The sequence below is a fragment of the Electrophorus electricus genome, chromosome 7, assembly GCF_041902795.1.
Source record: "Electrophorus electricus isolate QZ-2024a chromosome 7, ASM4190279v1, whole genome shotgun sequence".
In the NCBI taxonomy this organism is placed as follows: domain Eukaryota; kingdom Metazoa; phylum Chordata; class Actinopteri; order Gymnotiformes; family Gymnotidae; genus Electrophorus; species Electrophorus electricus.
The window spans coordinates 13,081,686-13,094,961 of record NC_137503.1 but is presented as its reverse complement, the minus strand read 5'-3'; the positions used below and the strand labels follow the sequence as shown (position 1 = coordinate 13,094,961).

The window sequence follows — 13,276 nt, the reverse complement described above, 5'->3', positions numbered from 1 at the left end:
AAAATTAGGATGAAAAAAAAAATTAAATGGAATTTTTTTTTTTAGAAACTAGCTTTTAGTATTATGTTTCTCTTTTAGTACTAATTATTATGAAACATGAGGTTAGAAATAAAGATGACCAATGAATATGAAAAAGGCATTCTTAAGCCTTGTCCTTACCAGTTTGCCTGTCCACTGTGAAGAACTTCTCCCCGTCCAGAACGCTGTACACAATCCTGGCGCTGCTCCCGTAGGTCAGGTCGTCGGCGTCTGCCGCTATCACTTTCATTACTGAAGTGCCTGGGAGAAACATCATAAATAAATGATGAGTCCCATGGCCGTTGCTTGACGAGGCAAACAAACACAGGTTCGCGCACGGCCGAGTCCTGTCTCATTAAGGGACAAGTCGTTTGAGTTGAAGAAGCGCTTCGGTGGGGCGTGAGTGAATTTATTCTCTGCCACACGCTCTGAGCTGTCCGGATCAGCCCGCCAAGCTTCTAGCGCAAAACACATATTTACATTTAGTCACACGTCCTAACTAAAGCAGTGCCTCGGGCCTATCGGCCTTAATGGCCAAGAGTCTAGGGGTACAAAGGTCAAAGTGTGGGAGGGGGTGTATGATGCCTTAGAAAGAGAATTTCTTTGCTTTATGTGCCAAATGGAGGGAGATAAATAGAACCTCTTCTGGTTTGGGTTGGGCAACGAATGTGGAGCAAATGTGGCACTCAAGGACAAAGCAGAGGGCTCTGCCCGGGGCGTCTGGTCAGCAGGTAATTGCTGACAGCTGGTGGTGTCCGTGAAAGGTCACCCTCGCAGTCTCTCCAGCAGAGCTGCCATGGTCCTGTCCAGCCACACAATAATGCCATGCTAATTAGGCTAATTAAAGAAAAGTGTCAGAATCCTGTTCGCCCGATGTCATCAATGTCAGCTACCAACGGGGGAGGGAGGAAGCGGGGACACCATTTAACTATTAAAGTCATCGGGCCATTTTCACCTCGATCTACAGTCTCCCACCACTTTCTGATAAATCTTCTATACTTTGGTATCCTTTAGCTGGTATGAAAGATGTATTAAACCACCTGAGTAAACATCAAACGCTCAGTTAAATCTCCTAGTAGTATTCTAGTCTGTTTTATATATGTATCAATCTTTGATTTTGACTCACTTATTCAGATGAAGTTTGCTTAACATGTCTATTGAAGCATAGATACTAGGAAGCATAATTTTCTAACATGTTTATAAATAGTCACAATACACCATCATTCAGTAGTCAGAAAAAATTCCTCCGTTTTCAAAAATTGAGGCTTCTCATGCGAAGCTTCAAACCTCATGAGCGGCCTTGCTGTCTGCACCCAGATCACTTTTAAGTCCATCCATATCGCATTCAGAAACGGATCGTGTAAGATTACGTTCTCTTCTCCCCTCTGGAAACAGAGACTTGTTAAACCATCCGCACCTGACTGTGAATTCGAAATGGAGAAGCCATTTCCTTTCATGGGATTACTTCCTTATCTTAATTTTCTGCAGGTAATAACCAGCATGACAGTCAGCTGTTCGCCAGTTCACCATGCGACAGGTAATGTCACCAGTGAAAAACTATATAAATGCAAATGCTACTTTATTGTGTTTATACTTAAGCAGGAATAGGAAGGCCCCAACATCTCTTATTAATGCATTGCCGTGGATTGCCTGAGAAGTCATTACTTACTAGTTTGCACGTCCTAAGCAAATTTTTTGGTGACTTAAGGGAATTCAATGTAGGAAATGAAAAAAAAAATCACCAGAGTCTTAAGACATGGAGAATTTTACTGTTTAAAGGTGGGGTTGGAGGGGTTACTCAGAAACCACTGGGCTAACCATCAACCGTGCACATGTCCATGGCAGAAGCTAAAAGCCTGAGCTCAGAATCCTCAGAGTGTGGAGAATTCATGTTTGAGTTCCCCCTGCGTTCTACCCCAGTGCAAATATTGTTCCAGAGGTAGAGCACGTTTCCCTTAGCTTGTTTGCAGGCCCTGCTCCTGCTTCCCCTTCCCCCAGAGCATTGTTGTAACCCATATCTTGCTCTCACACATATAATCCATATAACTACTGCCTTCCACTGGCTGGCTGGGGCTGGAATTCCACCTACATACTTCACATTTATTATACTTGCATTAAACTGGAGCTTCAAAAATAACTCTACCATAAAATCTGAATTGAAACCTGGAAAAAAAAAAAAAACCATTAAAAATAATAAATAAATAAATAAATATATATGTATTGAGGTATAGATAAGCAGATGATCTAGAGTCCAGTGATCCTGGGTTAGCAAATATGAGATCAGTTCTCAAATGCACATCTAATATATATATATATATATATATATATGGAATATATATATATATATATATATATATATATATATATATATATATATATATATATATATATATATGGAATGTGTTTGATATTGAAGAGCAATCGTATTGATAAAACTAATATTTGCTTAGAATTTGTAATAACATCGTAGTACAAACATAATTACATTCCATCACATTGCCAACGGTCTATGATTGACAGAACATATGCATCAAGCTCCTCATGAAGTGATGTGTTAGTTGTACAGTGGCGGGTGAGGAAGTCTTGCTCTCTGAAGGTGGAATGAATTTAAGCTTGACACAGGAGCCCTGCACAGCAGAGCCTCGCAGGAGCTGGACAGAGGCAAATGGGCGATGAAAGGAAGGAGGTCAGTAAGCAACAGGCCTGCACTCCTCCCAGGACAGGAACCCAGAGAACAGGATAGCCTGAGGCAGCCAGCTGCAGCATCGCAGCACAGCTCTGTGGACACACCCTCTGCAGCCAGAGGTCCCCTCTGCCTCCCGTTAACACTGCCTCCTTACAATACGGGGAGCATGTCAGATCAGGATTGCTGCAAGAGTTGTCTGAGATTAGCAAGAATTGACATGGTCTTCAAATATGCAGTGGGATTCATGAGCACAAAAGTCAGCCCAGGGATGCAAGTGGCTTAAACTTCTCTCTTGCCTGTAAAATTGAAGGCCAGTTTAATGAAACTGCTGTTGCCACTCTTGGGCAGGTTTTTGAGGTATAGATAAGCAGATGATCTAGAGTCCAGTGATCCTGGGTTAGCAAATATGAGATCAGTTCTCAAATGCACATCTAATCTTCTCTGACATGAGAAACACCATTCCACTCAGCTAAAATGTCAACCAGAGCTAAACTCACAGATAATGTGCCTTCCTGGAAATACCCTAAAAAACTGCAGTCATTTGCACAAACCACCAGCCTGGCAGCATCTGGGTGCCTGCACCGTAAAGATGCTATGAAAAATGCATAGGCTGAGATATAAGTAGATGTGAAATCTCTAAATTAAATTAACGGTCAAGGCTCTATGGAAGGATAGAATCTCAGAAGCTATAATGATTTCTTAGCTCCATAGTGCCCACGAGATTTATGCACAGATGTATTTAATGGTGTCAACAAAATCTGTTTCCAGCTGCAGCTGACGACTCTGAGAGGAGGGAGACGGTTCAATTACAGCATGCAGGGGAGGCCACAGGAGGTTGCCTAGTGCGAGATACCAGACTGACAGCTATTTAAGAGCTAGCATCATAAAGGAGATTTGTGTTGCTGTCTACTACAGTGACACTACAAGCAGAGGCAATGAGGCTCTCTGGTCGTCTCTCATGCTCTGTCTCTCCTCTCCTTAGGCCTGTCCTAATCACCCGGTCTGAGCGCTTTCCTCCCATATCTCGGTGCATTATGGATCATTTAGTGCTCCCATAAAAGCTGGGGTATTTTCACATGAAAAGTTATTTCACTACCACTTCTACCATGAATCATTCTTCACTGGGCCACATAAAAGGAGGGATGAAGCAATGAGAGATGAAGAAAGAAGAGAAAATGTAAAAAAAAAACCAACTGCCCCATCATTAAAGTCACTGGCCTGGCAACTGAAATTCTGAATGAACTCCTGCAAGAATTAAGCCATAATGGTTTTCCGACCAGCAACACAGGTTTCTAACAACAGGCACTAATAACTCCCACCAGTGTACATTCAATGACTAATAAATGTAATGTGTTACGATTACGCAGAAATAAAAGTTCATCTGAGAGGCTAATACCATTTTACACACTCTGACATGCTGGAAAATGAACACAATTATACCCACATTCATTTAGGTTCTTCTCACAGACATCAAAAAGCAACATCATTTAAGCCACCATATGATCATGGCTCAGTACCTGCTGGTACTGGAGATAGTCACTGATTAATGCTTCTCGCTGATCCCTGTTATACTGCAAATATCCTTTGGTTTGCTGACATGGTTTGAGGAGTTTTCCTCAAAAGCTTTAAACAGGAGGGATAAAATGTCAGGTAGCTCTGACAGCAGAGGACTGGCAGTTAAACTGGAGAAATCCAGCCTGTGTGACCCAGCCCGTGTGACCCAGCCCACATGACCCAGCCCACATGACCCAGCCCACATGACCCAGTCTTCCGGCTTGTAGTCAACTGCATGGCAGCATATCAATCACATGCTCACAACATCATCATCCTCCACCATTGCCCCTGTCAGTTTGGGCCACCCTTGTCCAGGCCGACAAGTTGACACTATGCATATGCAAGCAGAAATACACATACACACACACAGACACACACACACACACACACACGTACACGCATATGTACACAGACACGAATGCATTCAGACACATATAGACAGAAACACAGAAAGTGACACAAACAACCCAGATGCTGACACAGAGACAAAAATAATCACTATAGAACTGCTGATAGGCAGGCAGAAAAGGACACACACATGCAGATGCACACACAAACACATATGCATTTGGCCAAGAGTGTAAGTAAAGTTGCATAACCTGAATGATTGCGAAGCTGACAGCACCTGCTGTTAGGCAATGTAAAGGTGTTAAGACTGACACAGGCAATCTTGAATTTCAAACCTATTTTAATATTCTTCTATGTTAAATATATGCATGGCATGGCCTTGACAGCACAGTCAGTTTTTTCTGATTTTGAAATACAGTCCTCTGATGTCATCTGCCCTCAAATTGGATCATATAAGCAGAAAAAAAAAAAAAAACTTGTTGCACTGTAAAAACCAGACTAAGGAAACAACCATCATATTATTTTTGCATGTAATGCAAGATTTTCAAATCTAAAAGTAAGGTCAGCAAGCTGTAACCTAAATATTTGAAATATTACTCTGGTTCTCACAGCATTAAAAAAGAAGGAGACACATCTTTTTTTAATTATTCACAAGTTTGGGCTTAAATAAACAAGTGAAACTGGCAAAATAAGCCAATCTTTTGCTCTTCTGCTGGAAAAAACAATTGTGAGTTTATATTTTGGTCATTTTGCAAAAAAGACAATGTAGAACAGTATCCAAAGTCATGCAGCAACAAGATGGTTTAGCAGGCTGCTTCATCAGCTTAATCTCCCCTTGTAAACCCCCTTACCAAAGCAACATAAAACCAGTTAGTGCTAGAGCACAGGCTAATAAAACACATACATGTTTATGCCCTCCAACACACTCGCACGCGTGCATGGATGTATACAAACAGAAGCTACACGTTATAAATTGTTAATGCACACCAATGCGTAAACAAGTCCACACAAACACACATGAACAGAAGCTGCACATCGTAATTTCAGTCAGCAAGCCCACTTTGTCATGCACAGTGCACTAAACAAAATGCGCTCCACTGGCCCTGTGTCAGCGCTTTCTGCATCCATGTTTCAGTCGCTCACCCTTACTTATGCCTTTCCGCTCCCACACACGTAAAATAACATCATTTGTGCTGTGGTGCTTTTCCCATGCGAATGATGTCAGCACTGAGAGAGACCAAATCCACTGCAAATGCCCCCCCCCCCTCCCCATGAATCAGGAAAACATTAGCTTTTAACATCCTCACATCGATAGCATTAATGTAGTCATACTCAAAGGTGCAGGTAGTGGAGTAGACAGAGAACATAAGAGTGAAAAGTAAGCCCTTATAACATGACACTGACCTCAACACTTCTGAATGAGCTGTAATGCATCAAATTCAGAGTTGCATTTCTAAGCAGAGTGCACTCAGGTGACAGAGCTGGCCAGCTAAAACCCATGGTCCCCGATGCGAACCGGCACCTTTCAGCTTTCAGAACGAATGTTTCAGAGCATGGCATTGTTCGGCTCATCATTAAAATGCAAGCTGCAATGTCCAGGCTCGGAAAGACGACAAAGAGCACCTGTGGGCTTGAATGTTAGACCGTATAATGAGATCTTATAAAGGGGTAATTCAACATACTGACAACTATGTTTTTTAAGCCTCTTTTTTTTTGCTATTTATTTCAATCTTTCTGCCTTCTTCACTGCATGCTGGGCAAGGCTGGAGAGAGCACCACTTAGCATGTCTGCATATTATATTCATCTACTTGGTCCCAGATTTTTAAATTGTGCAAAGCTTCTCAAATCAGAGGTAGAAAGTAAGAAACCCTAATAAGGGCAATAATGGAATGGAATTTTTTTACATAATTAGATCAAAATGAAACAGTAAAACATACCTGATTATAATGCGATAAATGACTAAAAACCACACATTTAAATCTAATTATTGACCTGGATTTGAAAGGAGTTACCTGGTTATCCCAATAGACCTTCACTCATTAAACATTAAGAGAAAAACCGGCATAACTTAATATCCCTGACTATGCATAAGTGAAAAATGAATTTAACTGCAAAAATATCCATCTCTTTTCATATGCTAAAACCTCTCAATTACACTGAAATTTGTTTTCAAATATGAGTCAAAAAACAAAGCAGAAGAGGAGCTGGAATAGCCCATGGCCTCATGTAGACTGCAATGCACAAATTTACTTCTCTCCAAAAGACAAATGAAATTCACACCTATCGCAAGTCATTTCATGCTAATTCCATTACCAGGCAGAGAAGCCATTTCCTGCAGCTGGGCGCGTGCCCCTTGTCTGTACGTCCCAGCTGCGCACTTGCTTACCGCATCGTTCAACATGGACTAACAAAGCGGCGCGAATCATGTGCAAACAAATTGGACTTGGACCTCGGTTCTCCGTCTAAAGGCCAGATCCGGCAGCTGAGAGTGACGAGAGGGAGAGGGAGCAAGGCGAGGGTGACGAGGGAAAATGAATATGCTGGAGGCTTGTCCACGATTATGGTTTTATTATTACTGCCGAGCATTCGCAGTAATAAAACCCAGCAGCGACAATGCTTGGCCGCTAGCTGTGATTAAATCTCTTATTTCCACATATCGCTCGTTTTCCACATCTGCGGGGGTTCGTTACAGGAGTGGCCCTGTTAGGGACACAATGTTAAATTAACTCTGTCTGTCAGGTGACAATTAGCCTGATTAGTTGTGATCACCAGTGTGATGGTCAGTGGAAGTCTTTGTAGCTGTAAAATGACAGTAGAAATGGGTCCTTTATATGAGCCTTCGGTTTATGTGGCCAATGGTTTGCCACTATGATGCACATAGTGGAATATTAGTATCAAATAGAAAGTTTGGGTGCCAAGTTTGGGTGTTACCAGTGTACATCAGACTCAAGACTTTCAAACGCTTAATCATGAAGACTAGTAAGGGGCTCATCATCTATTGAAGACTAGTTTGGAGTATGAACCATCTAATCAAGACTAAAGTACTGAAACAAAGGAACTTTAAGAGATGACACAAAGACCAAATGTAATTCAGTTCAAAGACGAAGAGCCAGTTATATTATAGTAAACTAGTAGATATAATATATAAGCTTGTAAGTGAACCTATTTTCCTCAAATTACACTTCAATGAACCTCAAAATCACTTCAGTAAACCAGTCATCTAGAACTACATATTCCATAACTGTTAACCACCATTTTCCCCAATTTTATTTTACAAATTAGAAAATATATAACTTAATATATGATATATAATATATTAATATAATATATAATATATGACTGATTCAGGGTTATAGAATAAAAGACCATAAATTATAAAATGATTAAAATTGATTTAATGGTTTATAAATGATGTACATTGTGTCATTTTAATTTGGTAGTAGGTCAATTGGTTTATTGGGTATAATTTCACTGCCTGCACTTTTGTGTGTTAAAATTCAAGCAATTTGCAGGGAATGACCCTTCATTCAGTAGGCAGCTCTGAAATGTGTCTGTTCATCTTGGAGTGTAGTGGTACCATAAAAGAACAATGCTTGTCTATATCTGACTCGGCTCTCACTTGTCAGTCTATCTTGCCTTGACAGAGTAAGAGTGACCTTATCACAGCGATGGTAACTTTGACGGTATTAGCAATTGCTCGACAGAAGAGTGAAACAGCAAATGCCTGACTAAGCAGTGATGTTATCTCATTAAGCTCGGCACTGAGTTCAATGTATAAAACATGAACTGCACACTCGGTAAATGAGAGAGTTGGAGAAACAACGGGGAGGAGAAAAGGAGATGACATGAACATTAACTACTCTCTTCTCCTCTCTACTCTTCTCCCCCGTTTCAATATGTGCTGCCCCTGGCTTATTCACCACCATGCTGAGGAAGCATTAATTAATTCCAATCAAGAAGTTGCCATAAAGGACTAGAGCTATTGCATTAACTAAAACTCACCCCCTAGTTTCTTCTACAACAAATAAGTTTGTTCAGAAGGAATTGAAAAGCAGCCCCCCATGAACAAGTATATGAACTCTCTCACACACACAAGCATAAATGTAATGAGAATTCAGTCAACTCGACACATTCAAACTCCGTGAAACAGCAGTAATCATGAATCATAGAATAAGACGTTCTCTTATTTTAGTCTAGAGAATAAAAAAAGGTCTTACCAATTGGAGAGAGCTCAGCCACACTTCCAATATACGGGCCCTCCAGGAACTTGGGCTCACTGTCATTGATGTCCTGGACCTTGATGACAAATTCTGACTCAGGTTCGAGTGGGGCGTCGGTCTGACGATCTCGAGCCTGAGCTCGTAAGGTGTAGAAGGCTTTCTCCTCCCGGTCCAGCCGCTCTGTGGCGTGAATGTCCCCCGTGACCTCATCGATGATGAAGATAGTTCCCGCCCCTTCTCCTGAAATGGTGTACTTGATGGAGCCATCCCCCTCATCTGAGTCTGAGTGGATCTGCCATTAAAGTGCAAAGATTACCGGAAGCTGGTCGAACCAATAACACTTTAGAGCTTTAAGTCAGCTGTACGGTATTAATACAATACCAATTAAAAGTTTGGACAGACCTACTCGTTCTTTACTCTTTTCTTTATTGAACGTATCAAAAATATGAGATATTAATCAATGAAATGTTAAATAGGTCAAAATGAGTTCAAATTTTTCAAAGCAGCCACTCTTTGCCTCCATGACAGCATTGCACATTCTTGGCATTCCTTTAGCTAACATCATGAGGAAGACACCTGGGACTCTTTTCTTGAAGAGGTTGCAACATATGCTGAGCACCTGTTGGCTAAGGGACTAAAGCTCTTAATGAAATTACTTGTTGAGAGGGCATTTAAAAAATATATTAAGATTTTTGTCTTAGAAATGAATTCATATATAGAGACCAACATGCTGCAATTATATTTGGCTAAGTAATACATTTAAGTGTAAAGATAATAACAATGCCTAATAACAATGCCAGATAATAACAAAAAAATACATTCAATCTGATGATGTATCCAAATTTCAATTGACACTATGTATATAGGTGTAAGTAATAACATTTGTGGTGTAGTACAAAAGGATTAAAAACAAATAGGATATTCCAGAGGTCCCTCATTAGCTGTGGATGTGTGTAGTTTGCTTACACAGGTGATGAAGGACCTTTGTCTGAACTGAACTCAGCCTACTGGATCTATGTGTCTCTATTTGTAAATATATAAATATACATTTGTAAATTTATACATTTATAAATACTATAGTCAAAAATTTTCCCTCAATTTTTTCTCTTCTCTCATTTTTTCCTGCTGCCCTGATATGGACATGGAGGGGGGGGGGGATTGATGGTTAAAAAAATATATACTTTGGCAAGATCTCACAAAGGTTTTCATTTAGGTCAGTTGTACTTCTAGGTTTGGCAACATGGAAACCACAACAGTGCACACACCTGTGGAAGAGAGTCATAGATATTTATTTTGAGATCGGCGTGAAATTATGATTCATAGATATGTATTTTGCGATTAGCCTAAAATAATGTTGTACACACATTATACAGCACAGTATAATGTGAATACTACATTAAACAACACTGTTAAACAACAGTTTCCCAAATCTGCCATCTGTGTGAGCACATATGCACAGTGTACATAATTAACATATATAAATAACATAACAACCCAAATGCATTCCATGTCTTAAATCTTGATAAATTTGGTTTTTTTTGTCTTTTTCTTGTCTTTTTATTTTCATCTTTGATTATTTTCATTATATTTCATTTAAAACTGTTACTTACCGATAATCCAATATAAACCATATGCCTTTTGTATTGTATTGGGCAGGCCATTTTTTCTGTTGCATTGCAACAATTTATTTGTGTGGAACTATGATTTGAGGGGAGAAATTGAATAGTAAAATATATTTAACACTACATTTTGGCCTTCTTTTCTTTATTTTGTTTAAGACATAATGTTATTCATGATAACACACTCCCTCTTGTTCTATTGCTTAATATGACAGCTATGGTAAACACATTACACAGCACAGGTGTGGCATACATGTTATACAGAATCTCTGCTGTATTAATGACAAGTTTGCAAGATCTCGCAAAAACTTTTGTCAGCTCTCACAAAAGTACATCTTTTTTCTTTTCACCCATCGATTTTTTACCCCTCTATGTACCCTCTGGGCTTCAGTACTTCTGCACAAAACCCATGTGTTCTGAAATTTTTATTTCATGGTAAAGGTGATTTTTTTTTTTGTCAGACTTTGCTTTACAGCATTTTCAGTCAGCTGCCTAGCGCTTGCAGCGCTGTGTGGTTGTGGGTGTGGATAATTAACTCCTTTCAGAACTCCTTTCCCCAAATCCTTTACTGTAACAACTGAACATTGTTTTGATTTTGTTCTGGCTGAGTGGTTGTTTGTGAATGTGGAAATGTAAGGGTCTGACCATATCTGGCAAGCTCAACTAAATTGTTATTTCTATTTCACTAAAACTGAGGGGTATAGTTCTAATGCCTTTATCCTTTAATTTAAATAATGTTAAGAACTCATACTATCTTCACTCCCTTTGTATTTTAAAAGATCCATTTAATATTGCTGTAAATTGATGTACTTTTAATAATTAAATGTTTAAATTAGTATGTATGTGCTAGGGTTAGGTCAAATCCTAACACTAACCCTAGGCCCTGTCAGCCCAATACAACGGACTTGACATGTAAAAAATGTGTGTAAGTTTTGCTTGTTCTTCATTACGGTGATTTGTACTATATGAATAAATCAGTTCAATCTCTTCATTTACATTTATATTTGCAACATTTGCCAGATGCCCTTGTCCAGAACAATTTACAAAAGTGCTTTGTAGTCTCTATCAAATATATATCCCCATGTGACAATAGATAAGTCAGTATTAAGAATATTAACAGGCTAAAGCCTTGGCTAAATTGGGAAAAAAGACCATATTTTTTCTTTAAGTGCGTGTTTAAGTGCTTTAAAAAAAATCAACAGGTGTGTACTGTAACGTTTATGTGACGGGGCCTCCCTGCCAGCAGCTTCTGTCAGGCAGCGATGGTGTCCACGTGGCCTTTTTTTTATGTTGTGCTTTCTGTTGCACGTGTTGTGTTTTGATTGTGTGCCACACAGGTGACGCATGTTGAGCCTTATTTGCCGCGTCAAGTGTGTATTGTTATGTCGTTAGGTTTTCACTTTATAAGTCTGTGTTTGCATGATGGATTGTCAGTCACTGATGTTACGTTCGCTTTCTTTGGATGTGGTTAATGCACACTTATGTTCGGTTTTATTAAACTCTTTAATTGGAGTCTACCTATAGAGTATGAATGGTATGCTTGTGTCTATGTGGCCATTTTAAGCACACTGTCCTTCTATATATATATATATATATATATATATATATATATATATATATATATATATATATATAAAAACCTTAGTTTGGAATACATTGGTGTAGAGTGTGGAAATCATGACTTAGTTGATGAATTTTAAACCATTCCTAAGTCTAACAAGATTTATTTCACAATCGGCCATCAATGGAGAAATTATTTATTATATGCATAGGCGTGTGTGTGTGTGTGTGTGTCTGTGTCACCAGTGTGCCTAGTTGACAGACTTGCTGATAGTCCCCAGGAGCCCCTCATCCTCACCTTTAGACTAAAACTTCATACTACCATACTAACGCAGTATGTCAAAACATTACGTCAAACAGTATGCCATTCAGAACTTCATTTAACTTCACAAAAGTTACACCTCATATGCATCATATTGATTCAGTACTGTGTGTACTATGAACCTAAGATGTTTGCTCATGCAGTAACAGTAACAGTAACAGTGCATACTTATAACATAGTACATCTGTTGCATGCAGTAGGCTTTGAAGTATGCAGTTGTGGACACAACCCTACTGTCCTATGGATTAGAATGGGGAATTTAAATGGGTTCTCCCAGCTATGAAATATTTCACAGTATTGTGTAATAACATGCAAAATTAGACTGAAAGACTTTTTAATAACTGTTACATGACAACAGAGGTTATATGTGTGTGTGACACTTTAGCCTACTACTCTAGATATCACAATATCACCTCCAAAGTCCAGCTGCTTGCTGTAGTTAACAGTGAAAATGATCTGAACACTACAATAACACTGGGAAAACTGGCCCAGGTCTCTGTCTTTACTCTGAAGTTCTTTTCTAGACCTTCGATTACAAACTTGCTGCAGAAATGGGAGAGAGCCAAAAAAGGACTTCAAATTATCCCTTCAGTTTCCTCTTACTCTCTGCTAAAGGTAAAACTGAACAAGGGAATTTAAGAGTGAACTTCAAAAGCCCACATAAATCTGCCAGGACGTTTTCCTAATGTCACTGAGAGCCATTTTCCTTGATCTAACACCCTAAAGCACCAACGGCCATCCTCCCACCCCCCAACCCCCCCTTTCTCTCAGCCAATTATCATTCACCCTGTACTACAGCTCCCAGTTTCCAAATAGCAATGGACAGAGAGCTAAAATCCCCTCTCACTCTCCCCCATGTTTAATATTTTATAAATCCTTAATTAAATACAGGATTCTATCACCCCCGTGGGGTTTTTCATTAAGTATTTGTCGTAAAACTGAATGCAA

General features: G+C 39.5%; 1 protein-coding gene across 10 annotated transcripts in view; it reads right to left on the bottom strand.

Moving 5' to 3' along the window:
* Nucleotides 1-13,276, bottom strand: part of cdh22 (cadherin 22) — a 155,266-nt gene that overhangs the window by 46,494 nt on the left and 95,496 nt on the right. For all 10 annotated transcript variants that reach the window (XM_081717641.1, XM_081717644.1, XM_027000729.3 and 7 more), the window contains 2 exons: nt 8,825-9,119; nt 160-279 (listed from right to left, as the gene is read on the bottom strand). In XM_081717641.1, the coding sequence (XP_081573767.1) occupies nt 160-279; nt 8,825-9,119 (415 nt within the window). The remainder of the gene's footprint in view (nt 1-159; nt 280-8,824; nt 9,120-13,276) is intronic.